The sequence below is a fragment of the Ilyonectria robusta genome (genome assembly GCF_021365365.1).
Source record: "Ilyonectria robusta strain PMI_751 chromosome Unknown BGZ61scaffold_21, whole genome shotgun sequence".
Classification (NCBI taxonomy): Eukaryota; Fungi; Ascomycota; class Sordariomycetes; order Hypocreales; family Nectriaceae; genus Ilyonectria; species Ilyonectria robusta.
The window spans coordinates 768,460-793,807 of NW_025764455.1; the positions used below are offsets into that span (position 1 = coordinate 768,460).

Consider the following 25,348-nt stretch of genomic DNA (forward strand, 5'->3'; position numbering starts at 1 on the left):
GAGGTTTTCATCTTCATCCCCTCTGCTACCTGCTGTCGATGCAGTGGAATTCCGGAAACCGATGGTGAACGCAGCTCTTGTCGCCTGAATAGGAAGGTCCTCTCCTGGCTTGCAGCTTCCCAAAGTACCTCGGCTCTTGACCAGATGATTGGCCAATTAACGAGGTGTCAGGAAGTCCCTAAAGTCTCCACTTGCGACCTGCCAGATAAAGCCGCGCAATCGGTCAATAAACACGTATAATCACGCTACAACGGTTGCGCGGCAGGACTCTGCGTATCCGTCTCGTATTTCGTATTTCGTATCAATGGCCGGCGTAGGATAAACTAGAGCCCGCAATACAGTCATAGGCTATGTTCATAGTCAAGGAGAGGTAGGCCCTGAGCCATCATACCAAAACGTCTGCCTTTACCTCAGCTCCGAGTTACACAGGATGTGAGGGTCTTCAGGCCATTAACGCACGCATCAATCAGCTTGAAAAGGGTCAAAATGCAGGGAGGTGCTCACTCTTAGCTGCCTTGAAAGATCCTGAGGGGCACACCAAGGGGCACACCTAAACGTGAGCACTGACTATCTCTTCACGTGTATAGGGTAAATGCCAGCTATGCAAAAGTGGAACGCTCCACTAGAGAGCTCACGTATTCCGGTTTTTCCTAGTTCAACAGCTATTGGAAGAGTAGACAAACACCACGCCTAGCAATCGTGATATAACTGAAATACCATTGTTAACACTCTGCGAGGGAACTAAACATTCTAGATTCGTTTCCAGCGATGGTAATGCCGGTAAGCAGAGGAAATGACGCTATTGCTGGCATGTGGGGTTAAAACCTCCGGCGGAAGATCTGTGAAGATAACCCCACACTGGATGTTAGATTGAGCTGATGAGATGGGAGATGGTGCGGGGGTCTCAAGAAGATCTTCCGCCGGAGGGTTTAGTCACGCATGTTCACACAACCAATCTTCCTTCGAGATTAGCAACAGTGCCAGTGATTTAGACCGCAAGAGGAAAGGACGCGTGTGAGGCTTCTAACGATGCTCCGCCGGAGCATTGGATATCAGCTCGAGATGCCCTCTAACGCGCGCCTTAAGATTGACGAGCTAATGGTAACTGGTGACCAGCAATTGATAAGACTCAACTTAGGAATCAGAATGGGACTATATAAGACCAGACACCAGTCCATTCAAATTATCTGTACTTGAATCATCCAGATCAATATCGAATATTAAATCTACTCTCCATCCAAGATGACCACCCTTTCTTCCAAAAGCCTTGCCAATTCTGTGGCCTACTTCAATGGCCGCGTCTACACTATCGACACACGACAGCCATGGGCTGAGGCATTCATTGTCACCGCGACCGGAATTTTCGAAGCGGTTGGGTCGGACACAGAAATTCTCTCAATCGCCAAGAAGCGAATGCTTGTGCAGTTCGATCTACGACAGAAGTTTGTGATGCCTGGCATCCACGATGCCCACTCGCACATGTACATGGGTAGCACCATGCAGCTGAATGAAAGCACTATGAATCTGGAAATACCCGACAGCAAGATTGGAGAAAAACTTCACCACGGACATTGCATGTGTTCTTACTATGGCGTCAGAGATGATTGGGTCATTGGCAACTCTTACGGAGCGTTCAACTTCGCCGATTCAATTCCTGACCGTCGGTACCTTGATGGTATTTGGCCAGACCAGCCCGTCTTTCTACGAGAAGTCTCAGCTCATAAGCTTTTGCTTAATACTGCAGCCTTGAAGAGACTCGGGATCGACGATTCCATCGTCGACCCTCCTGCGGGTGCCTTTGTTCGGCGATCAGATGGTACATTGACAGGCGAGCTGCTGGAATCAGCTACGGGGTTGGTCTGGGATAACTTGCCAAAACCAGCCCTAGCTCACGTCAAACGGGCTCTCGAACATGGCATGTCTGTCTGTCATCGTTACGGAATTACGTCCGCCCAGGAGGCAATTGCAAACACCGCTTACTTGCACGCATTGCATGAGTTAGAGTTTGAGAACAGGCTCAACTTGGACATGTATACACACATTATGAGCGCTCCTGCGGCCATCGCCGAAGAGAGTGAAGAAAGCCTGATTTCCCTGCTGAATATTGCCGAGGGCTTCAGAACTAAACATATTCACCCTCAGTTTGTCAAGTTCGTCTTGGACGGGGCACCGATCCCACCTCATCTGACACAAGCCGACCTCGATGAGGACGGTCGTACGTGTGAAGAGAACATATATGTTGACAGAGAAACGCTCCTCACACGTATGAAATTGTTTGACTCGAGAGGCATGACGTGTAAGCTTCACGCTGCGGGTGAAGGAAGCGTCAGAATGGCGCTGGAGGTCATCGAGAAGCTCCGAGAATCAAACAAGGATGGCCCTAGGCATGAGATTGCTCATTGTAACTCTGTTCATGCTGGTAAGGATTCAATGGTCAACAATTATTAATCGGCTGATTTGCTAATGTGCTCATATAGATGACATAAGGCGCTTCGCTCCTTTGCGAATCACTGCTGAGATGTCTCCAGCGATATTTCACCAGCCGCTCCTCTTTGAATCGGTCCCGCACTTAGGCAACTGGAATTTTAACGGGTTTCTTTCCTCAAATATGCTCATGACAATAGGCTCGGACTGGGCCGTTGTACCCACTCCAGAACTCTTTCCCGCTCTGACCGGGATCGTTGAAAAGATCCACGGATTTGAAGACGATAATACTACAGACGGGGATGGCTTAACCGATCTCCAACGAGGTGGCCGGATCCTTTGCCGAGTCATCACGCTGGGTGGGGCCGAAGCTGTTGGTGCAAACCATAGAACCGGCAGCATCGAGGTTGGAAAGAAGGCGAATTTTATTGCCGTCAATCAGGACTTGAGCGAAGGGCATTTCAAGGATGCAAAGGTCTTGCAGACTTGGTTCGAAGGCAGGATAGTATTCAGCGCGAGGAGTGACGGGATGCCGTCTCTTTGAGCTTTGGATTAATCTTTCTATAGTACGCTCACCTTGATTGTCTTTCTATCTGTGAGAGAGACTTCCTTGTCTGTTTTAGTATAGTTATTAGGATCAAACTATAGGATGGCAGGTATTTAATTTGTTTGCGTCATCGTATGAGAAATCCGTATGATATGCTTCAATGAATGTACTGGCATTGCAATCGGCTTATTCGCTCTGTTGTTCGCTAAAAGGCACTTGACCGAAACTTGAGAGAAATTCCCGGAATATGTTCAGCTAGATTACACCATGATATCACCTCCGAAGCATCTTTAGACTTCCAGAATGTTTTTAAAAGCGTCTTGACATTCCGCCGATATTCGCTAGTCATCTTGACGAGGTCGTCAATTCGGCGAAGAGATCTGGCTCTGTCGTCTTGGCTATTCATTTCGAAGCAAGCAGCAACGACAATGAAGTCAGTACAATTTACCGCTAAGCCGGTGGATTGCTGGGCGAATTCCAACTGCTGAAGAATCTCGCAAGCTAAGATATGTGCTGGATGATCTTCTGTCCCAAATGGATAGCGGATGCGATGCGTAATAAGAAGGAGCTGCAAGCGAAATACTTGGGCCTGAGTCGTTAAGTGTATTATCTCAGCGGCGGTAAACTGGGATAAGAAATTGCACGGCGGGTCAGGCTGCCATGATTGTATTTGCTGTAGGACCTTTGTTATTGCGTGCTGGATATCATCAAAGTCGGTTGAATCCGAGTGGTAGAGTGCATTGTTTAACTCGCACAAGTCGTAAAAATATTGCAAGAGGGGCCAAGAAAGCCCGATATATCGGTCTACATAGTGTTTGTATTCGGCTGCGAGCTTCAGGCGTAAGCTCGGGGCAGCGCAGTGAATCAGGCATTGCAACAATTCGGTAAAGTGTATGCCTAAGAAGAATGGCAGGACGTCCAGCTTCATGACCGGGCATATATCGTAGGTACTCTTAATCAAGTTGAGGGTATAGCGGCACAGCAACAGAGCTTCGTCGGACGCCCACTGCGGAAGAAATGTGATGGCCGCTGACCCTACTACTAGGCATGTTTGCAGGGCTTGTGGATCTTCTGTTGACAGTTCGATCAATCGTAGTGATGCAACAACCGAGGCGGCTCGCACAAAGCACCACTCTCTAGTCGTACCATAAAGGGCCAGTTTACGGTCATAGGCAAACCAGGCAGCCACAGCGAGACATGCCCCATTCAAGATAGGGAGAGAGAGTTTCACAAGGTTTAGTATCGTGTTGTGGTGAACCTTGACGAAACTTGGACTGACTACCAAACATTGAAGAAGTTCATCGGTGAAAGTCAACTCTAAAAGACGATGTTCTCTTGAATCGAGGCCGTTGAGTATTGAAATTGAGTCGAGTGATTGGGTTCTGGGTAGATTCGCGATGGTGTAATGTTGTGGTTGACATGATTCCGGTGAAGTATGAAGTTCGCGGTCATTTCCTGGAATTGAGATTCTAGTGTAAGATCCGAGGACGCCTCCGTCCGCCAGAACGTTGTGAATTTCAGACGCCAATGGGTTATTGCTTCCTAATTCTGCCGCAGAAGCCGGCAGCCCAGAACCGACTGGAGCGTTCCGAGTCATATTACGGCGCTGAGCAACCGGAATCGGCGGAACGAGCGGGTGAGCTGCCGGTTTTGGACCGGGTTTATGCAAAGGACGAAGACTCTTGCAGATTTTCTGCAGGCGGACGCATCGATTGCAGGCTGTAGCGTTCGTCTTCCAGGAGCATCGATCCTTCAGGGAGTAGCATCGGTCACAAGCTCTTGGCGTCGCTGGAGCGCTCATCTTGAGATAGGCAACTGTACCTGCAGTTTCTCTTGACGTGGTAGAAGGAATGAGGAGTCCAGGAGAGGGGTTCAGGCAAATACCCGGCTGGTTGACCTAAAGCCCGATCAAGATTAGTGATTGATTAATCAAGTGTCGGTGGAATAACGCCTGATTGGCCGATGCTAATCCCACGTCGCGAAAGAGAAAAGGATACCTTGGATATTTTCTTTTCGGTGATCTGAGCTAAGATGAAATGCAAGTTCGATGTATTCCGCAACACATAATGGATAAAACAAAGATGTGATGAATTTCTCCGATTTGAAACCTAGAGTCGGAACGCAACGCTTGTAGGACTGAGTAGACAGACTTGATTCGCCCTGAGGTGAAGGTGTTACTTGGCTCTCACAAACCCCGATATGTATCGCTGCTAATAATAATAATTAGTCTAAAGACTGTGGGAAAGAAAGGAGCAGGTAATATAAATTAATTACTAGATATAAATTTAGCTATGTATTTCTTGTAAGGTTTAAAAAGAATATAAAATATTTTTAAAAATAGGAGATTATTATATTAATATTTTGTATAAAACTAGTTGTAATATTTTATATATTTATAGCTTATAATTTTAGAATATGAAAAAATATTAAATGTCTAATTTAATTTTATTCTTTTTTTGAATTAAAAATCTAAGTATCTATAAGTTTATACTCTACTGGCTTCTATAATGTCTAGTATATTATTAGTTAATAAAATCTAAATATTAATTTCCCTGGGCCTATTTTGGAGCAATTATTTTAGTATATTATCCCTCAAACTGTTTCGCGATCGACATCAGGGTTATGCCTCTAATCTGTTCAATCAACTATAGTTGATGGAACAGATTGCCTTCTTGGCGTAGATGTGTGACAAAACCTCACCGAAGATTTCCGCTTAAACTATAAGGTGAATATTGTATCTACATCTTAGTCTTTCGGCCCAAGCTCAAACAGAGTTTTGGGACAGCAGAAAGACTGGATGAAGCTCTCACAAAATATTAAAGATGTCACTTTCCAGATAGAACAGGAAGAGATCTCCGACGTCACCCGCGAGCAACTCAAGGCGGAGCGGAAACAGTGCTACGTTAAGAGACGACGACTAGAAGCAGCCAAGTTACGGGAAATACCAAAAAATTAACCCATAGAGTCCTAGAATCAACGGAAGCCTCACAAGCAGGGTGATTGACGACATGGCCACTCTTCCGTATTATGAACCTCCTACCAGGATGGTTCAGCCACTGTCGAAGTGACATGGGAAAACTGGACCTACCACTTTGCTGCGATCCGGTTTTCTTTCGCAACCTTACCACTTGTGATGGGCATTGTCCTCCAGCGTCTGCATCAATTCTGGAAGGGCGGCGCCGGCGCCCATCATATATGTCTGCCGGTTGGATATTTTCTGATGCCAAGGCGAATTCCGCTTATTTCCTCATCCAAAGACGCATCTTCAGAAGCCGTTTTGATTTTAATAAGTCTGGTGGTTAAAGACTGAGAGGTTGTTCAGCTTCATTCCCGTGAATAGGAGGTGGCTGGTGGGCTGGTTCCAAACTATGGGCATGTGATTATAAATCCATCGGCTGCGGGGCCCGAGCGTACTCTCTCTCTCCCCTTCTTGGAGCCCATCCATCATCATAATCTCCCGTCCTAGAGGTGCTTTGCGTGCTAGAGGTGCTTTGAGACGCCTGCGTGTAATCCAACGCGAGGTTCCGATCCTTGCCGCGTGCCTCAGCGCTTTGAGAGAATCCATTCCCTCTTCGGCTGGAGCCAGCTCTCGCCCAAATGACCGACTCGAGCAGCCGCGTTGCGGGCCAATATGGCCGCAAGCGGGTCATCCAGGCCTGTCTGGTGTGTAGGGCAAGGTCTGTTGGTTCACTGTCCATGAAATGCCCGTTTGTCTAACAGTAGAGGCTTAGGAAGTCGAGATGTGATAGTCAGAGGCCCCGCTGCGGCTTCTGTGTCCGAACCGAGTCGGAATGCACATACCCCGAAACTGAGACGTCCAAGTAAGCTCTAGATTGCTGGTCCATTGAGTTTAATCTACCGTACATGTTTGACATATCCAGGCTTGACCGCGCTTCTCTATTGATACTTGAGCGGATCCAGACAATGGAGGACAGCGTGCTCCAGCAGCTGAATGTGGCCGCGTTGCCCCAAAGCTCACGCCACCAACCCACCGGAGTAGACTCCAGACCGCAGTCCAGAACCAGCGCGGCTTGGCCCAACGGCGATGTAGTCATGACGTGGCATGCGCTCCGCCCCCCTGCCATCAGATCTGGCCTGCATAGCCATTGGGGAGCGTATCGAGACGAGCTTTGCGCTGTTGGGGTCGCAACTGCTGTGTCTACACCAGGTCTAAGTCCTTCGATAAAGTCAGAGTTCTCGCATCGTGACTCTTCGGCGAACATGCCACTTACTGTTTCGTCACCATTCAACAATGGGCACTTCGATGCCGACTTGCCCATGCCGATGGACCTATCCAGCGATGTCACCAACCCTCTTGCGCCCGAGCTAGCAGCCCCGCTGATCTACAATTACATCGTTCACATCCATAGCAAGTATCCCGTCTTAGACCTTGACTTTCTAAGACGCCTGTTAGATTGCTTACTCGCCGGTGGCTTTGTCTACGATGGGTCGATTCTAACCTCGTTACCAGACGGTTTCGAGGAGCCCGACCTGGCAATCCTCATGCTCGTCCTTGCTCTTGGTCAAGTTTCCTCGGAGCTTGAGCCCAAGAATCAACCAGTTCGACAGAACAATTACATCAAGTTGGCGCTACCTTGGCTAGGTCTCACGGCATTCAGCGGTAGAAGCCCGATCAGGGATCTGCAGGCTCAGCTGTTGCTGGCGAGCTACAACATGTGGATACTGAAGCCATGGGCAGCATGGTGCTACGCGGATACTGCGGCTTCAAAAGCCGAGAAATTGCTGTTGAGGTTTGTGCACGAGTGCCTTGAACGCTTTGGCATCCGATCTGACTTTTCCCGTTCAAGATATCCAGAGACTGTCGAAGACAAACTTAGCCACCGAGTCCTTTGGGCTGTGGCCACGATGCAGCTCGAACTGGCCGAAGAGATCTACCCTCATCTTGATGTTGTTCAATGCGGCAGGCTTGCACAGTTGATACAGAGTACTCCGATACCTCCACCACCGTTACAACCCTTCGTGTGGCCTGGAATCAGCTCGCATCTTGACTCAGTTTCCTGGTACCACTATCTGGCCGACACGTGCAGCAGACGCTTGGTGGAGAAGATCAAGGCTGAGTTGCATGATAGTATGTATAGTACCTACCCCTTGACAATCCCACAAGTCATCTAAGCAGGCCGAAAAACGCGCAGCTAATGAACAGACCCCTGCAGAGTAAGTCGCCCAGGCGACGAGAGGGCCGGCCAGCTCGCGGCGGCGTACCCTTTGGCATGTGAACTCGAGCGCCAGGTGAATGAATGGTAAGTTAGCACAGAGCTGGAGAGCCATCCATTGATTCCCATCATTCATTATCACTCGATTGCGTACTCAAACTGTTGAGCCTAGGATTAATTCGTTACCCCCGTGTTTTCGCGGCAGTCTGTCTACTCCGGACGAATCGCCGATCGCTCCAGACGCGCTTGCAATCTCGACAAAGCAACGGATGCAAAAGGATCTGCGCAACCGTCAAGGTCAGTTGCTGATGCTCGTGTTTCGGCCCTTCCTGGCGACACTTGCAGATGGTAACTACAAGTCGCCTGACAATGAAGACCAGACCACTACGATGATGCACCTGCTTGAAGGCACGAGCAGATACTTGCACCACGCCATTGACTTCCTCCACCAGCAACAACCCCCTGTAGAGCGGCACTACGGTTGCTGGCTGCTGGCCCGAAATATTTGGTCCGCAGCTCTGTCACTCCTCGTAGCATGCCACACGCCGACTGTCCTTCACCATATGGAGGAAGCGGAGCGAAAGAAGAACCACGATGCCAATAGAGAAACTGGTTCTTCTGCTCAGTTAAGAAATGAGGGCGGCGTCTTTTACCAGAAGGCTGTTGATGCTGCAGAAGGCGCTTGTACCATGCTGCGGCAGTGGGAACACGAAAGTCGAAGCCTCAAATTCTGCGCCGACCTGCTATTCTCCTTGGTACTTGATGCACGGCGGCACAAGAATAGGACCAAAGATGCATCCGACTCTGAAACTAGGTGATTAACTGGTTTGAATCGTCGAGATTTCACAGAACCTTCAAAGGTTTTTGAATATACTCTGTACACTATCGTTCGTAGACAATCTCGTTGGATATAGCGCCAATGCCATCCATTTCCACATTGACGATGTCGCCTTCTTTCATGCACACTTGGGATTTTCTGCCAAGTCCAACCCCAGCCGGGGTGCATGTGAATATCAAGATACCTGGTACGAGGTGAGCAAGTGGTTCAGCTCATACAAGGGATAGTGACACACCTGGAAGCAGAATCACGCCTTGACTTAGGAAGGACACAAGAGATCCTTGCTTGTTGTCGGTTGCGCGAGTTTCGGGGGAGAAGGGCTCCCAGCGCTCAACTCCCTGGCGGTCTGGAGGGCCTCGTCCGCATTACCGTGATGGACTTTTACCGTCGCCCTTAGAGATGAAACGGACAAGACGTTGGACCGGCATTTTGATGTTGGGGGAAACCCGTGAGAGTGGCCTTGTCACTAGGTAAGGAAGATATCTTCCATGATCAACACGCCAAGAGCGCTCTTTTTCGTCCCAATACGAAAAAGTCCCGACTCTTCAAGCAGAACTTCCAGGTCCGTGATTCTCCCAGCCGAAGAGTCTTCGTTTTGGCAAAGGCCCGCAATTCTTCGGCTGGTCTCTCCACGAGTGCCTCTGAAGCCTGCACCAACAACAGGACTGTCTCGTTTGCCGTGAAAGCACTGGGGTTCCTCACGGTCAAGGGGATATCGGAGACACGGTCCTGGTCGGGATCAAACTTGATGCGGGTTGGACCGTCGGTAGAATAGTAGAAAGTTGTGTACGACAAGCCGTTCCCAAAGGCAAAACGAGAGCAGGATGACTCCAGGTGAGGCTGTCGATGTCCGACGAAAATTCCTTCTCGATAAAGTATTTCCTTATCTTGCGTGATGAGTTCTTCTACGTGACCGGCAGGATAGTCCTCCATCGTATCCCAGAACGTCGTAGGAGTCGGGCACAAGGTGATACATTTCCGATAAGTATACTAGCCAGCGCATTGCCAAACTCCTGCCATAATGCACCAGGGATTCTCTTGTTCCACAACAATGCGAAATGATTCGAGATGTATCTCTCTCGAGGCTCCCTTTTCAATGGCGACATCACTCCATATTCTTCCATTCTATGCCTCGTTGGCTAGGGGCCAGAAGGTCTAGCCTACGCGGGATAAACTAGAGTCGGATCAGCCTCACTACGCATCCACTTGATGATTGATCTTCTGACAGGTACTCGGATCCATCCGACGTCCCGTTTTCCCAGGGCTTCGTCGGGGCATTTCGGCCACAATGCCGGGGTGCGGAAGGCTAACACAAACTGGAATTGGTCGGGGCATTTCGGTGTCTCTGCCGATGGACACGCTAGGTCCAGAACTGTTACGAGCCGCGCGTTTTGCCCCGTAAGCGCATACGAATTATAGCATGAAAGAGCCTTAAATTCGAACAGAGTAAAGAGCGGTCTGCTGCGGTTTGGTATTTTAGAATAGAGCCTCTTTGTTGCGTCTGTACCATCTAATTATGTCAAGTATTTTATAATACATCCCTTATTTTAATGTTGTATTCAATCTAGTATTTAAATATTTATAATAGCTTTAAAAAACAAATATGGAATAAATTAAGCAATTGTAAGAGTCTGTCTTCCTGAAGCAGAGTGTATCAGCAGATAGCCCGATGATCCGTATCGCGTCAACCCCAGATTGTGCGGCATTACCGACCTTCGCAAGTGGGTCAGTTTGACGTGCAGCTGCTGACACCAGACCAGTGAAGCGGTCCCAATTATATCGGCCTCCCGGTCTTGCAGCAGTTCACTTTACTCTTGTTCCGGCTGAAGAATCGGGCCGTCGGGAAGACGGCCTCGCGTCTCAACTTTCTCCGAGTAGTCCGTTGTTAGTATGCAAGCGACAGCTTGTTTTTGGCTGCAAGGTTCATGGCTCTCGGCCCCACCAGCCGCATCTTTAGTACTGACAGACGGTGACTACCACGAGCAATTTGCCATCTTAGCATCTGGGATCGATCGATGCTGATAAATGCAGCCGGGGCTGACAAATGTAAATGTCGCAAACAGTGTCCTGATTGCCCTCTGTAGCTGGGTGCTTGGTGTAGTACATAAAGCCTCCAAAGTTCTATTTTGGGGAAAATATTCGAACATCTCAGCAACTATCGTATAGACACTTTTCCACCTTTACTCTCTATCCACTCACCGTTCTATACACACCATGGCTCCTGTTCTCTACGGAAGTGTAGGCTATATCTGCACCAACCGCGTCCTTCTTGCCGCCGCTGAACTGGGCGAAGAGCTGGAGTTTGTCCACGTCGATACAATGAAGGGGGAGCACAAGGTATATACCACACACCGATTCAAGCTGGTCTTTTCAACCATCTAATTCACAACACAGACTGCCGAGTATCTCAAGATTCATCCCTGGGGTAGAATTCCAACCCTGAAGAATGGAGACTTCACGATGTACGAGTCGCGAGCTATTTCGCGCTACTTAGCTTGCAGCGTGTTCCCTGAAAAGGGGAAGAGCCTCGTTCCTTCGCCAGATGTCGACCCTGAAGCCTTCGCCTTGTTTGAACAGGCCGCCAGCGTCGAGATGGCGTACATCAACCCATTTTTGGAAGGCCTGGTTACGGAGAAGTACTTCGTGCCGTAAGTACTAACAGTGAAATGGTAGGATGTAAGCTGACTCGCCGGTAGTACTCTCGGGGGAAAACTCAACCCAGTTAAAATCGCCGAGCAGAGAAAGAACCTGGATGACAACTTGAAGGTTCTGGATGGTATCCTCGCCACTCGCCAATATGTTGCTGGCAATGTATGTGTGTTTGGCATTTACACATAAAGTGAAGAACTAACAAGATATTAGGAGTTCACCTTGGCCGATGTCTTCTATGTCCCTTTCATTTTCATGCTGGGCAGTAAGGAGGTCGGTGAGTTCGACTTGATCACTTCTCGCCCCAACATTAGTGCCTGGTGGGAGCGCATCACCAGCCGCCCAGCTTTCAAGAAGGTATATAGCTCTTGAGGTTATCATGGCTATTATTTGGCCCAGATATTTAGTGTAGGTTTAGTCATTTGATAAAACTGTGCTGCACACAACGCTGGTTTCCCCGGTCTGCGATAGAGAGATCTTCATTGCCCCCACCATTAAATCGGTACGGGGTAAGCTGTAATCAATATCATAACCGTACTTCTACTTCGACTAATCAAGCAAGTGCAATTGTACTTCTAATTAGATTTTCGCTCGTGAATATAATACAGACCTACGCGGTCAAGAGTCTAAGTAAAATCCGGAAGGCACAGTCGACCCAGCATACTTTGTTTTTTGTTGTTGTTTTTTGTGGGCTCCTCTCAGAGGACTTCTAGAGCATGAACCTGGCAGGTAACTAGTAGCCTATCTCTGTGTTCGTTGCTGACTCGCCCCTTCATCCTCTCTTGTGCCCTGGTTGCTAGTGCATGTTCAAGGGTGCTTCGGGGCATTTCGGTCAAGTTACCGTTCGTATCGACTTCGACGTGGGGCTACAACCCTAATAGGATCTAGTCCGATACCCACCTTTACTAGCCTAATTAATCCCTGGCCATGTCAGAGTGGAGAGAGAAGTGGTTAGTTCCTGGTGGCAATGTAATTCTAGCTCTTCTGGCTATCACAACACCAGCGGAATAGGACGGTTGCAATAATGTATAACCAGATGGCGCGATTGATTAGCACGTAAGCCAACCTAAAAAAGTAAGCCAGATGAATTTACCCCTTGGACCAGAAAGCCGTGCTGGTCTCGGGCCCGCGTCGTTTCTTGGACGCAGTCCGGAACATCCTAACACCAATGTTGTCGAAAATGTGGCCCTCCGACACCCTCGAGCGGATCATTGATTAATTAAGTCTCAATGCCAGTTTCATCCGGGCTGTTCTCAAGCAATTCCTTTAGTATATCATCCCTCCCAAACTCTCTCGCGATCGATATCGGGGTTGTGCCCCTGTTGCTTTTGGCTTCGGGATCAGCCCCTTCTTGCAAAAGAACCTTCACGACAGATGCGTGTCCGTACTCAACAGCCCATGATAAAGCTGTTCTCCCACCGCGGTCTTGACGTTCAAGGTGAACCAATCCAGTAGAGAGAAGGGCTTGGATGACTCCGGGCGCATTGTTCTGAATAGCCCATGCCAAAGGCGTCCAGCCATCAATGTCCTCCGTGTCGACCCCTGGGCATCCATTCTTCAAGAGGATGCGGAGAGCATTCAAATGTCCAAACTCACTGGCCCATGAAATAGCATTTCGCAAATCTTTGTCGACGCTCGCCTTATCCACTTTCTTGTGTTGAACGAGGAAATCAACAACGCTATCATGGCCGTTGCCAGCTGCCCATGAGAGAGGCGACTTCCCATTGTTGTCTTTCTTGTTGAAATCAATGCCTGGTAGCTTTGACAGCCGTTGTAAAACCTCACGCATGCCATCTCCAGCAGCCCAAGACACGACTGTGCGACCTTTTTTATCCTGGTGGTTGACATCAACACTCGCATGCTTTGCTAAGGTGGAGATGATTGAATAATGGCCTCCTCCTACGGCCCAAAAGAAAGGAGTGGCCCCAGAGTCGTCTGCATCGTCACATCTGCAGCCATCTTGACGTAGGAATTCCGTGACAATACGATCGTGCCCATTGCCGCATGCAAATGAGAGTCCGCTCCTCCCCATTCGCCCACTGGTGTTGATATCAGTTCGTTTGTCGGCTAAGATCGTGACGACGCATGATAAATGACCATGTTCAGCCGCTGCTGTTAGAGCTGTCTGTCGGTCAGACCCTCGCATGTTAGGGTCGGATCCCGCCGTGAGCAATTCCACGACAATGCGACCATGGCCTAGTCGAGATGTCCATAAGAGGCTTTGGTTTAAGATTGCCTGAGAAGATTCGTAGCTATTTAGCATATCCTTCAGCGTCCGGTGCAAGTTAAAACGAGCTGCCAAGACGATTGGTTCCTGATCAAGGGAATTGGTATCCATTGAGGTATCGGATTCCGTGCAGTAGAACTGGAACCAATTGCGGCAGCTCTCGTTCTTCACACTTAAGAGCGACATGGCAGATTTTCTGAGTGTATCAGATGCGGATTCTTCGCAAATAGCAAAATGCTCTGCCCAATGCAACGATGCATAGCTGTAGAAAGCATATTTCGAAACAATACGATGACAAACGTCCGAGTTTAGCGCATCTGGTTCACGGAAAAGCACATCAGCGTTGAGAGTGTAATCATTTTCGTCCCCGGAGTCATCGGCGAAGTGGCCAAGCGGTAATTCGTCATTGAGATCAGATATTCCAAAAATAGAATCGGTAGGTGAGTTCTCGGTCGAAAAGAAACCATCGTTGAAATCATCTAGAAGCAGATATTGCATGCAGGCATGAGCTATTCGCAATGCGGAGCCTTCGGTATTGATCGTGCGCATGGCAAGGAAACCTTCGTGAAAATTGGCACCTTCTAGGAAAAACTCCTTGACTGAGAGGTGGACCAGAGACACCTTTGACCCTGAAACTCTTACCAGAGGACCCAATATTCCCTGAAGAGTATGGGCTATTGCAGTTTGAGAATCTCGCACAACATCCTCCGTGGTGCTGTGGGAAGAGTGTATTGTGAAAGCAGTATTGATCTCGTCCAGGTGCAAAGGTCTTGAGCTTGCCAATAGCAACTTCAGCAGATGTGAAGCATCTTCTAGATGGTCTGAAGGAATATCAGACATATACCGCATATATGTATCCTTGAGGTCTTGAGGAATTCTTGTGACAATATCTCGAAAGTCTTTCATCGCTGTGAGCAGGCTCGTTTCCACTGACGCAAGGACCACGTGAACCCAAAGGAACGTCTGATCCGCCTTTGAATACATTGTTTGCAACAAGAAGTCTCTGACGTCGCTTGGGTAGTTGTGTTTGAGAGATATTTCATCAACTCTTCGCTGAATGAAACTTCGGAGGTCTGCAACGTAACCGGCTTGACCCTCATCGATGGAAATATGCGGCTGTAGCGCTTTATCGGTAATATAAGACTGACGAAGAAACGGTCGACTTGTGACGAGGAATTTGACGCCATTGCCGCTTCCTGTGGAGTGAGCGGAGCCGACCAGCATTTCGGAAACTGACTCAAGAAGCTGACGACGGGTGACATTCTCACATTCATCCAGAGCATCAAGGATGATGTAGAGGGAGCCGAGTTTTGGATCCTTTGCAATCTTGAGAAATATGCTCCAGAGTGAAGAAAATGACTCGATCATGCTCGGGCCTTGGAGTTCAAAAACTCGTCGGACATGTCGTATCATTGAGCGATGGCGTTGGATGATTTGGAAGATCAGGCTAATGATAATCGCCTTCGCATCTTTTTGCCTACTGACCTTGTCGTCGCAAAAGTAGATTAGAACAGTTTGGGGTGTGCTGGCCGCACGAACTTCCTCAAAGTACTGAGAGAGAGAGAAGGATAGCATGGTTTTACCACAACCCGGGTGCCCCGTCAGCCAGAGTAGCGCACTTTCAGTCTTCTCAAGCCAAGAGACAAAAAACGGATGGTCTCGTATCCATTGGCAACTGCCAGGGATTGGCTTTGGAAGCAAACCCTTGTATTCGGCGACATCGAAGGTATTGAAGAGCTTCATGCATGTGATTTCAACATCACTGAGACCTTGAAAGAGTTAGAGCTTTGTTCTGGAGTTTCACTGCGTGTAACCCACTTCTATCGGACGAGCGAGTATTTGCTCGCTTGAGCTCCTGGCCATCATCTGGTAACTTGCAAGCGACCCTTCGCAGAGCTCGAGCTACACTCATGTAACTCGAGGTCTCGCCTGCAAAGCGGCAGATAGTCTTGTGATTTTCATACAGAGGAGTGACGTCCTCGTTCGGTATGCCCAAGATCGAAGATTCGCGACCAACCACCTATTGGCATCAGCTTGTGTCTTTCAAACCCAGGCAGAGAATGAAATCGTGCACTCACCAAAGAGGAGAGAGGAGGTGTCGCCTCGGTTTCATAGAATGAAACCACAGCGAGGTTGCGCAGTCGGTTTCGAGCTGACAGTAAGAGGTCCTGAAGTGTGTTGGAATTGGAGCTAAGGTCGTCTAACAGATCATTTCTGACTGCTCTAGGCCGCATCCCAGCCGTGGAAGTCTTCGTGCAGATGTTGATGATTGTTGCCAATGTGCTGCCGAGTTTGGCAGATTCACTACCTCGATGTGGCGTCCCCAGAAAAGCCACGCCAATTACGGACTTTAGAACTTCTCCATAGAAATTGTCGTCCTCATGAGCAAACACCAAAGCCTATGGATGTTAGTTTGTGCCTCTCAGAGTTGGTGGGATACGAGCCTGTTTGCAAACAATTCCACCAAGGCTATGGCATATAAATATGATGGGGCGACGGCCCTGCTTTCATGTCAGATGTGATTGTGAGATATGGATGGGTGGCGGTACAGTACTTGAGTCCTCGTGAAGATCTCTGATGGAGCTCAACAGACCTCGTGAGTACTCTTGCATACGTGAAAACGACGTTTCAGAAAATATCTTGGAGGGGTAGCCATATGTGTAGATTCGACACCCAGGCAGAAAGCTTGGAAGGAGATCCCGGAGCCAGAATGTGCCGTTTGAATGACACCATGTGTTGAATGCATCTCCGTTTAGGCCATGAATTGCAATGATATCAACCGAGTACAGTTTCGAGCTTGATGAGTCTGGCTGATTCCCAGCAACAAAAAACAGACCAAACTTTTCAGGCCTGGGCTCAGTCGTGCCAGTGTCGTGGAGCGGCGGGTTCTCGGATTCCTTGGATCCAGCATGTCGTCTTGAAATTTTACCCTTGAGGCGTTTGAACATTTTATTTGCCTGTTAATGTTGATGTGACTAGACATTGCTTGGGGATTGTTAGACAAATCAAGTGAAGTCAGGACATTGGGCGGCTAAAAATACCGCAGCGGAGACCTGCCGTTTCGCACCCCGGATCAACCAATTAGCGGATCCATTCACAATGCTGGTGCTGATCTGATGTCTCACGGGTCTTCAAGATAGCTTGCGAGAGTCCTGTCTTTGGAAATAATGACCTTCTCCCAGTTGTTCTATGTGGCCCGTTTCGCACAGAGCCCCAAGTCGCACTAGCCCTCTGTTACACAGAGCCCCAAATGATTTACGGCAGCCGGCATGATGGAATTTCCAATGTGATGGGGCTTCCTATTTCTTATTGAGATGGCGAACGCGTTTAGCATGAAAAAGAAAACTTTGTATCGTATTGTAAAATGCAATGCTAGAATTAAAACCAAACGTCGCTGTCAGCAGCCCGGAAGCTAAGGCCATAGGTTGGTTCTGCCACCTAGACAAGTAATTATGCGCGACTCGAGTCTCAGGTTATCTTGTCAGGTCCAAGACGAAACAGCGCTATTTGCAGTACGAGGGATGAAGATGGCAGGTCCAATTGTAGTATACCTGTTAGCTGGAGCATACCTGGTAATATATGTCTATATATCTATCTTTAGTTCGTGGTCTCGGACCATTGCATTGACTCTATTAAATCTCTCTCATGCACTAGCCAACCTTTGCAGGAGACGCTTCAACTATCCTAAAATCAAATCCACCTCCTCAACACCATGTTTGTCCCATGTATGCTCATTCACGGTGCCAGAAGCCTTTCGATATGCAACGCCAGCAACCCACTCCACCCAAAGCACGCAATATCTGTTCTCGCCTCCTATTTCCTCTCTCCGGCAAATGGCCACGAGCTCAACCTTGAAGTCAACATCGGAATCAGCCTCCGGGAATAGGGAGATATCGTCCGTGGTGTGGAGGTTCAGCCGACCGCAGTAATTTCCTTGGTGGTCCAATAGTCCAGCCTCTAACTTGTGTCTCTCGTAAGCAATCTCGTTATCTGAAAATTTGCTGTTGGGGATCCGGGCGGCAGCGAACCAGCCACGCCATGTTCTGCACGATATGTAAGGCGTCTGTGGCGGGTTGAAGGGCTCCGCCGTCTCGCCGACAGTCCTTTTGGGTACTGGCAACCAGAAGTACTGGTCCGGGACGTCTACGGGACGATATATGTATTTTCCGAGACCGTGAGGCGGATCTCTCCCTTTGTGTTCACCTGGGTTGTGTTTGGTTTCTTCGTACTCCTCTCTCGTCCACCCTTCAGGCACCTCATATCCTGATGCTTTGAACTTTTCCGCCAAGCGGAACCAGTTGGCTTGGATTGGCCGCTTCACCTTCACTGTCGCGTCTGGCGTTGCGTGCGTGTACCACTGCGTGATGGGCATTGTCCTAGACCCTCTCGACCCTACTGTGAACGTCTCTTCCGTCACGATCGCCATGGCAAAGCATTCCCAGCTTATCCACGACCAGGATGGCAACGGGGATGCGCAATCAAGCAGGTTTGTCCGTCCAGAATCCTCTCTTCTTGTCATCTCAGTAGTCAAACTCGTTCGCCACATCAGGGCCGAGTCAAAGCAGGTCTCGGGTAGGCCGAAGAGAAAGCCACCTTCAAACGATCGGCTAAGAAGAGCAAAGAGACCACTGATCCCGGGCAAGGCGTCTTCGGGGTACGTGAGCTGGCGGTGGTTGTAGTCGCTGAGTAACCTGGACAAGGCACTAAAGTCAGGCTGGCCGTTCAGCAGAGTCGAAAGCAAGCGGTCCGCATGTTCTCGGCCGCCAGATGCATCTTCAGCCGCGATGAGATCCTCGTGGAAGGCGGCACAAGAACAACTCCATTGCATCTGGTTGTTCGCAAAGATCAAACGTCGCTTAGAAAGGTAAAACTCCTGGAACGTCCAGCCGCGCTCGAAATACAAGGAGCACCCCGATAGACTCTCCAGCAAGGGCAGCTGCCGAACTATGACCTTTTCGTTCTCGAAAACAGGAATCACCGCTTGCTTAAACTCTCGCGACGGCGATGAGCCCTGTAGACCCAATATGCCTTCGGTGGCATCTCCGTCAGAGGCAACGATGGTGAGGGTTGCTGACGAGTAAATGGCGCCCATCAGCCGTAGTTGCTCCATGCTGTGCGTCTTGTCATCCTGGACGATGCAGACCGAGTCTACCCATAGATAGCGTTCTTCTATTTCATGTACGAGCTGCATCGCATGTCTGATTCCCGGTGGCAGCTCGGCACCAAGCTGATCGGGGGATAAGGACCCGGGCATTAGAAGAGTCGGCAGTAAGTCACGGTTTAAGCGGAAGGCCGCCGAGTCGCCCCATCTGTAACTCAGCGTGACAAAGTCGGATATATCGGTGCCTGGTACCAGGCAGTCGTTGGCAGTATCGATGAGCCAGGCTGGCGAAACGTGATTGATCTTGAAGGGATTGCTGCACTTGTCGCCGTGCTTGGTAAAACAGTCCTTCTTCCACTGTCTAGCCAATTCCAGATTTACCCAGTCTGGATCAAGAACCCGTCCGTAGCCAGGAGTCTGCGGCTCATCCCTGCCTCTTGCCAGCAGCACATCCCAAAGCCTCCCACTATTGGACGATTCCTCGATGTGGATTTGGCCGTGCGGTTCGTCATACCGACTGAGGTAGATGTTGTAGGGTCCAGGTCCAGGTTTGTCGTCCTTGGGCTTCTCATGTGGGCTACCTTCTTCTCCTTCTTTGTTCTTGGCGTCTTCTATGTTCTCGACCCTCTCTGAGCTCTTCTCATCGTCACTCTTCCTAGCTCCGCTCCCTCCCGGTTCACCTTCTCCCTCCTCTCCTCCCTCCTCGTCTTCTTCCTCCTGGCCGAGCTGAGAGTTATTTGCATCATCAAACTGCTCTCGAAAATGTTTCAGTAATGGGTCGTGCCCCGAACACCGAGTTTCCAACAATTTGTCGATCATTCCAAGGTCCACCCAAAATTCGTCCTCTATGAACATCCTTCGCAGATTGGCGCAAATCATGCAATCGGTGCTCACACTCATGGATGGTACGTCGGGGCCATCCACAACCTCGGCAGAGTCCATCCTGGGCATTTCTTAAAGGTGACTTCTTGCTTGTTCTCGCCCTCGATTCTGCGTATCTTGGGCTGGAGTTGCTACTGTTCCCGTGTTTGAAAAGTGGACAGAGAATGAGGCAGTTTAAAGTCCCTCATAAATCAGCCTGGAGTGGCGGAGCTCAGCTAAGCCCCGATATTGTCATGTCCTCAGTCCAAGGTAAATTATTTAGTGGGTAGTTACATGCATGCTGATTGCGCCAACTAACCATTGCCAGGTCTTGCAGCAACCAAGCAACCACTTCCAGGGTTGCGTAGTGAGTGGGTCGAAGAGTCAAATATAGTAGATAAATATCGAGCCACTATAAGAATCACTCTCTCACCCGTAATTCTAAAGAGAAAAGTCCATAGACGCCCAATTAATACCATAGACATCATCGCCAGGCCCCAGAGTCCCCGCCAAAAAATCGTCAAACCAACCTGCCTCAGTTGTGGGAGACGAAAACAACGTGAGGCCCGGGAAATCCCACTCAAAGACAAATTGTTCTGGAACAAACGACTCCAACTCAGTGTGCACCCCTGCATCCGGTCTACCTGGAGTCTTTTGGGCTAAATTGGACTCCGGAGGACGTGATGAGCTCTCCTGGTAATCCTCTGAAGACGGATCCAGCCCATGTTTGTATTTCTGGATGCTCAGCTTCAGAAGCTGAAGGTACAGTAGGCTTGTGTTGGATCGAGTATCGTCCTTTGGGCCTCCAGCAACAACATTCCCCAGCTCGCTCAGCAGAATGCTTCCTTTCTCCGCGAGCTCGTGACTGAAGTCCCTCGATCGCTGTTCGTCCCCGTCAGGGAGCAAGACCGATAGTTTGAGGAGAAGTAAGCAGCAGAATGTGTTTTTAGCCCAAACAAAATCCATGGCGTAGCGTAGGCTGTTGAGATATAGCCGCGGCTCTTGAACGATGGTATCCAGATGCTGCTTCAGCGAGTCCTTGGTCATCAACAGGATGTTTTTCTGCGTCATCGACATGGCGTTTACGTTTTCCACACCTGAAGCCCGCACCGCGCCGCACAGAGCCATGCTCTCTGCCCAATACCGTTGCACCGATAGGTTCGGAGCAAACCAGGGCATGTCCTTGTGGTGTTTTTCCGAGATGAGCATCCAGTCGTTGTACCACACGTCAATGTCAATCTTGGCGTCTCTCACCAAGTCTATGATCTCTTGGTCCTCAAGACTGGTGCATTGATACAACGACATGTATATCTTGGCTCGCAAAACGTTGAGCTCTACTTGGGCGAATAAGTAGTGATCCATCCCAGTAGACAGTGGGCTCTGGAGAAGAATCCTGCATCGGCGCGAGGCACCTCGGAATTTGAAAGTCGGCAGTCCCCCAGCGTCGACTTGTAGGAGGTGGCTCATAACTAGAAGGTGTAGCCAGACACGGGCCTTGCGCATTAGCATGCCATCCTGTTCGGAAACCGCTTCATCCCCGTCGTTGCGTCGTCTATCCCTCGATACAAACTGCGCGGTAAGCGTGTCGTAAGCCTCAGGAAACCCAAGGTCCATCGCCATACGGATGGCAATGGATATGAGGAGTGATCTTTCGGAAGCATAGCAGGCTTGAACAAGGAGTGCCTGCACGGTTTCCAGAGACCCCATTGCTGGGTTGGCGATGGCGGCGTTTAGCATGCGTTGACTGTGGAAGTTGAGTGTACGCCAGCGGGAGTCGGTTCCATTCAGTACGCGGCAACCCACGGAACAGAGTGTGGCAAATAATAATTCACTTCTGCTTCGGATGTCTTGCATCGTATCATATCGTGTGTCGAATACAGGAACGTAGCGGTCACAGCCGGAGAAGAAGGTGTTGAAGAATAGCTCTGAATCCTGGGTGCCGAGCCCACCTGCAGTCAACAAGTCGGTCGTTGGGGTTTCGGCCTCGAAGCAGGATCTATTTCGTTTTTGGGATCTCGTGAGGAGCGAAGTAGTTGATGGAGAGCCCGCGCTGGTCGCCGCAAGTTGGAAGGAGATGCCTGGCGCCTCTGGGTATCTTATGCTCGTCGTGTTGCTGAAGTCACTGAAGATACCGTCCGGGACAGGTCCCTCATTTTCCAATAACTGGCCGGAGGGTGACGGTTCTTCCATCTCTGACGGGTGTGACCATTCCGAGACGGATGCAGTGTGTAATGGTAGACGCGCCCGTAGAAATTCGACCTCTTTCTCGAGAGCTTCAATTTTCCTATGTCGGTCAAGTCAATCAGCCGCGTTCTTGGGTACATGTCATTAGTTATAACCGAGACAGACATTTCATGACTATCTTTAGGCTTCTCCACAAAGGTGCATGTCTTCTGAAGCTGGCGGCAGCTTGTCATAACCCAGTGTTAGCTCTATTATTACCATGGAAAGCATGGATACATACCGAGAACATGGTCGCAGGCCGTCGCATTTAACCTATCAACGCAGTTAATACCTTCTCATTGACTGAATCGTGCAGTATTCACTTTGCTTTGACGACAAGAGCCGCACGCTTTCTGTTGATCAGGCAGAAGATCAGCGAGATTGACCCAAAGATGGACGATGTGGAGTCATGGGTATGTAGATACCGGGATCCTTTTCTTACGAGCTCGTGGTGGCGATTCCCCATTCACGGGCTCTTGGGGCAACATTTGTTTCAATGGCTCGCGATCATTCATTCCGACTTGGCGTTCCTGATTAGATAAATTCTAACTCTCGTCGGCTTTGCGGAGAAGTCGAACGATCGGGTGACTGTGTGCGGGGGCGGGTCTGGGGATGGGTGGATTTATGTTTATCCTGTAAGCAGCTGATGGGCCACCTAACCCTGTCAAGGAAAGGCGGAATTTCGGGAGGTCGGGAATCCAAAGGATTTATGTGCCGGTCGAGGTGGACTTGAAGCAGCTATATAATCTAAAATTCGCATTCTTCTTCAAAAGCCGCGCCTAAAGCTGCATTCCAACCGGAAGCGATTTCGATTCATCCGTCCGTTGCATAGAGGATAAGGAACTCCGGGAGGAGCACTATACCAGCATGCGTCAAGTCACTAGTGAACGCTACGATGTACAGGGATTGGTGATATCGACCGATGTGCTCCGAACTGGCTAGGCTCACGGATAAAACGGATTACGCAAGTCTTGCAATATACAAACGAAACATGCGAAAAGAATGGGGAGCACTTATTCAAAATCCCCATATGATGAGGGTGGAAAAATAAAGGAGGACGGGAATTTAAGACTTCTAATCCTAGTCGGTTCGCGGTTGGGGCGGAACCCAGAATGAAGCTATCGAGAAGGGCTACCTTGATCCAAACCCCAACTGTGGACGACCTCAGTAAACATAAATAAAATCCTCGTTCTTCAAGTCGGTCAAATCCTCAAAACCTCTCTCTCCGGTTTGATCATTGGCTTGATTCATAAGATCGTCATCATCCTCCAGCTCCCTGTTATCCATCATACTGAAATCGACAATGTGCTCAGGCTTGCCGAGAGCCACACGTTGGCGGGCGTGTCTCTTGTTTAGGACCTTGATCAACAGCATGCCGAAGGCAAATAGCACTGCCAGTACAATGAAGAGGACCAGGTTCGCTGTCAAACCACGAGTGTACCTGGGGCGTTCGTCTGTGCGGAAGAGAAGCGGGCCGATGATGTTGCCCGCGTTGGATCCAATGAAGATCATGGCCGTCGTGACTTTGCGCTTCGTATCACCACCCGTGTTCTGGCCTGACCAAGAGTAGATCAAGGGAGTGATGCCCGGGTACACGGAGATGATATAGTAACCGAAGAGGAGCAGGGCGCGATCGCTAGGCTCACGTCCGACGGCAAGAAGAATGGAGCATCCCGTAATGGGGCCGAGGCAGAGCAGAATCAGAACGGGGGATTTCATCTTGATCTTATCTGAAAGCCAGGCACCTCCGATCGTGGCAATCATTTGAATAGCGCCAAAAGGCATGTTGAAGAGGATCGTGGTGAACCGGTCGAAGCCGAAGGACTCGATGATCAGGGGACCGAATGTCGAAATACCACCGCTCGGGACTCTGTAGAAGATACAACCGTCAGAAGAGTGCGTTTGATGCAAGAATTTGGGTTGTTACTCACGAGATGGCAAATATGGTGCAGAACCACAACCACGTCTTGGGATCAAGCAGACACTCCTTCACATGGTCCCACTTCCAAACTCCGGATCCGATACCCTGCTGATTCATGCGGAGTCGCTCAACAGCAATCAACTTGTCATCTGCATTCAGGAATTTGGCAGTCATGGGCGAGTCGGGCATCCAAATGCTAGAAGCTGGTCAGTGATCTACCGTTTTCCAATGCCCCATACCGAGGCATTGTGCTGAGCCAAGTATACTTACAACATGACAATCGACCACGCAAAGGTGAGGCAGCCACAGAAGAGAAAAATGACCTGATAAGGATGAAGGACGCTGGAATTGACATGCCCCAGTCCATAGGATAGCAGACTTCCAAGCTGTTCGCCTGGTCAGCACCCTCGGTTCAAGATGATGTCAAGTGCGACCTACAATGTTCACAACTCCAAGTTGTGCATACCAGAAAGAGTTTCTCAGAGTCTGTTCTCGTCGTCTATACCACATCTGAACAATGGCAACGAATGTCGGGGCTATCGCAGACCAATCTGTTAATACTTGCCGAAGTGTGCCATTGAGGTCCAGTATTGAATCTCGAGGACGGATTGATAGGCATAAACTTACCGACAGAAGCTTCGAAAATGCCAAGAAATAATCTGGCAGTAACCAGGCCGGTGAAATTATGTGCAGCAGTCATGCAGCACAGAATCACGCCCCAAGCAAGCACCATGCATGATATAAACTTGCCGATGGGGAACTTGACGAGGATGTATGCCACGACAGGCTGGAAGCAAAGCTGCGCCACGTAGACAACAGACCCGAGCCACGAATACTCGTTTCCAACCAACTTGGCATCGTCGATGAGACCAAAGACGCCGGCATAGGACAAGGTATTTTTATCGAGCGATTGGAGGCAGTATACAACACTGCGAAGGCTGCATTAGCATAGTTGGGACTCAGTAGGAAGTTGAGCTCACAGGAGCAGAGGCAGAATCCTCCAGTCGATCAGTTTCCGCACGCGACGGTTCTCGGCCCGCGTCACGACAACTTGATGCTGGGCCTGCTTGAGAAACTGCGCGGCCTTGTCCAGCTTTTCGACCTTTGCAGGAGCGGACTCGATGGCATCGTTGTTTACACCGACCGCGTCATTTGCAGGGGAACGGGTCTCGATGTCTGGCATCTGAGCCTGCTCCACCTGACTCGCCTCAGGGGCATCTTTGGGCTCGGACATGCTGGCCGCGATTGACAAAAGACGGATAGAAAGTATTCACAGCAAACTAGTGGTGATGATTGCACCTGCTGTATCAGCAATCGTAAAAAAAAGGGGACACGCCATAATATATGTAGTCCTCCTCGCGGTCTGGAGAGTGCCGATCCCCT

General features: G+C 49.5%; 8 protein-coding genes across 8 annotated transcripts; 3 read left to right on the forward strand and 5 right to left on the reverse strand.

Moving 5' to 3' along the window:
- Nucleotides 1-1,242: 1,242 nt before the first annotated feature.
- BGZ61DRAFT_497320 (amidohydrolase 3) lies at nt 1,243-2,968 on the forward strand (the record flags this gene model as incomplete). Its single annotated transcript, XM_046251131.1, has 2 exons — nt 1,243-2,419; nt 2,478-2,968. The coding sequence occupies 2 exons, from the start codon at nt 1,243-1,245 to the stop codon at nt 2,966-2,968; spliced, it is 1,668 nt and encodes a 555-aa protein (XP_046099744.1).
- A 208-nt stretch (nt 2,969-3,176) lies between these two features.
- Nucleotides 3,177-4,772, reverse strand: BGZ61DRAFT_361634 (uncharacterized protein; the record flags this gene model as incomplete). The annotated part of the gene is made up of 2 exons (XM_046241281.1): nt 3,177-4,426; nt 4,628-4,772. 2 exons carry the CDS (start codon nt 4,770-4,772, stop codon nt 3,177-3,179), a joined length of 1,395 nt encoding a protein of 464 aa, XP_046099745.1.
- Nucleotides 4,773-6,419: 1,647 nt separating this feature from the next.
- On the forward strand, nt 6,420-9,022 carry BGZ61DRAFT_508813 (uncharacterized protein). The gene is made up of 6 exons (XM_046251970.1): nt 6,420-6,648; nt 6,703-6,792; nt 6,853-7,722; nt 7,780-8,060; nt 8,136-8,232; nt 8,318-9,022. The coding sequence occupies exons 1-6, from the start codon at nt 6,569-6,571 to the stop codon at nt 8,961-8,963; spliced, it is 2,064 nt and encodes a 687-aa protein (XP_046099746.1). The 5' UTR covers nt 6,420-6,568; the 3' UTR covers nt 8,964-9,022.
- A 2,175-nt stretch (nt 9,023-11,197) lies between these two features.
- BGZ61DRAFT_536743 (glutathione S-transferase-like protein) lies at nt 11,198-12,004 on the forward strand (the record flags this gene model as incomplete). Its single annotated transcript, XM_046254448.1, has 4 exons — nt 11,198-11,320; nt 11,378-11,631; nt 11,680-11,794; nt 11,846-12,004. 4 exons carry the CDS (start codon nt 11,198-11,200, stop codon nt 12,002-12,004), a joined length of 651 nt encoding a protein of 216 aa, XP_046099747.1.
- An 847-nt stretch (nt 12,005-12,851) lies between these two features.
- BGZ61DRAFT_555585 (uncharacterized protein) lies at nt 12,852-16,846 on the reverse strand (the record flags this gene model as incomplete). Its single annotated transcript, XM_046255625.1, has 5 exons — nt 16,409-16,846; nt 16,304-16,360; nt 15,938-16,258; nt 15,678-15,879; nt 12,852-15,628 (listed from the first exon to the last, which is right to left on the reverse strand). The coding sequence occupies exons 1-5, from the start codon at nt 16,805-16,807 to the stop codon at nt 12,852-12,854; spliced, it is 3,756 nt and encodes a 1,251-aa protein (XP_046099748.1). The 5' UTR covers nt 16,808-16,846.
- A 570-nt stretch (nt 16,847-17,416) lies between these two features.
- BGZ61DRAFT_458935 (heterokaryon incompatibility protein-domain-containing protein) lies at nt 17,417-20,001 on the reverse strand (the record flags this gene model as incomplete). Its single annotated transcript, XM_046246820.1, has 1 exon — nt 17,417-20,001. A coding segment is annotated over exon 1 (2,368 nt), but the record flags the coding sequence as incomplete, so codon positions are not given.
- A 78-nt stretch (nt 20,002-20,079) lies between these two features.
- BGZ61DRAFT_458936 (uncharacterized protein) lies at nt 20,080-22,599 on the reverse strand. The gene is made up of 5 exons (XM_046246821.1): nt 22,470-22,599; nt 22,368-22,397; nt 22,286-22,317; nt 22,171-22,230; nt 20,080-22,105 (listed from the first exon to the last, which is right to left on the reverse strand). The coding sequence occupies exons 1-5, from the start codon at nt 22,557-22,559 to the stop codon at nt 20,263-20,265; spliced, it is 2,055 nt and encodes a 684-aa protein (XP_046099750.1). The 5' UTR covers nt 22,560-22,599; the 3' UTR covers nt 20,080-20,262.
- A 609-nt stretch (nt 22,600-23,208) lies between these two features.
- BGZ61DRAFT_536747 (allantoate permease) lies at nt 23,209-25,199 on the reverse strand (the record flags this gene model as incomplete). Its single annotated transcript, XM_046254449.1, has 6 exons — nt 23,209-23,914; nt 23,976-24,161; nt 24,236-24,351; nt 24,404-24,501; nt 24,593-24,894; nt 24,946-25,199. 6 exons carry the CDS (start codon nt 25,197-25,199, stop codon nt 23,209-23,211), a joined length of 1,662 nt encoding a protein of 553 aa, XP_046099751.1.
- Between the last annotated feature and the right edge of the window lie 149 nt (nt 25,200-25,348).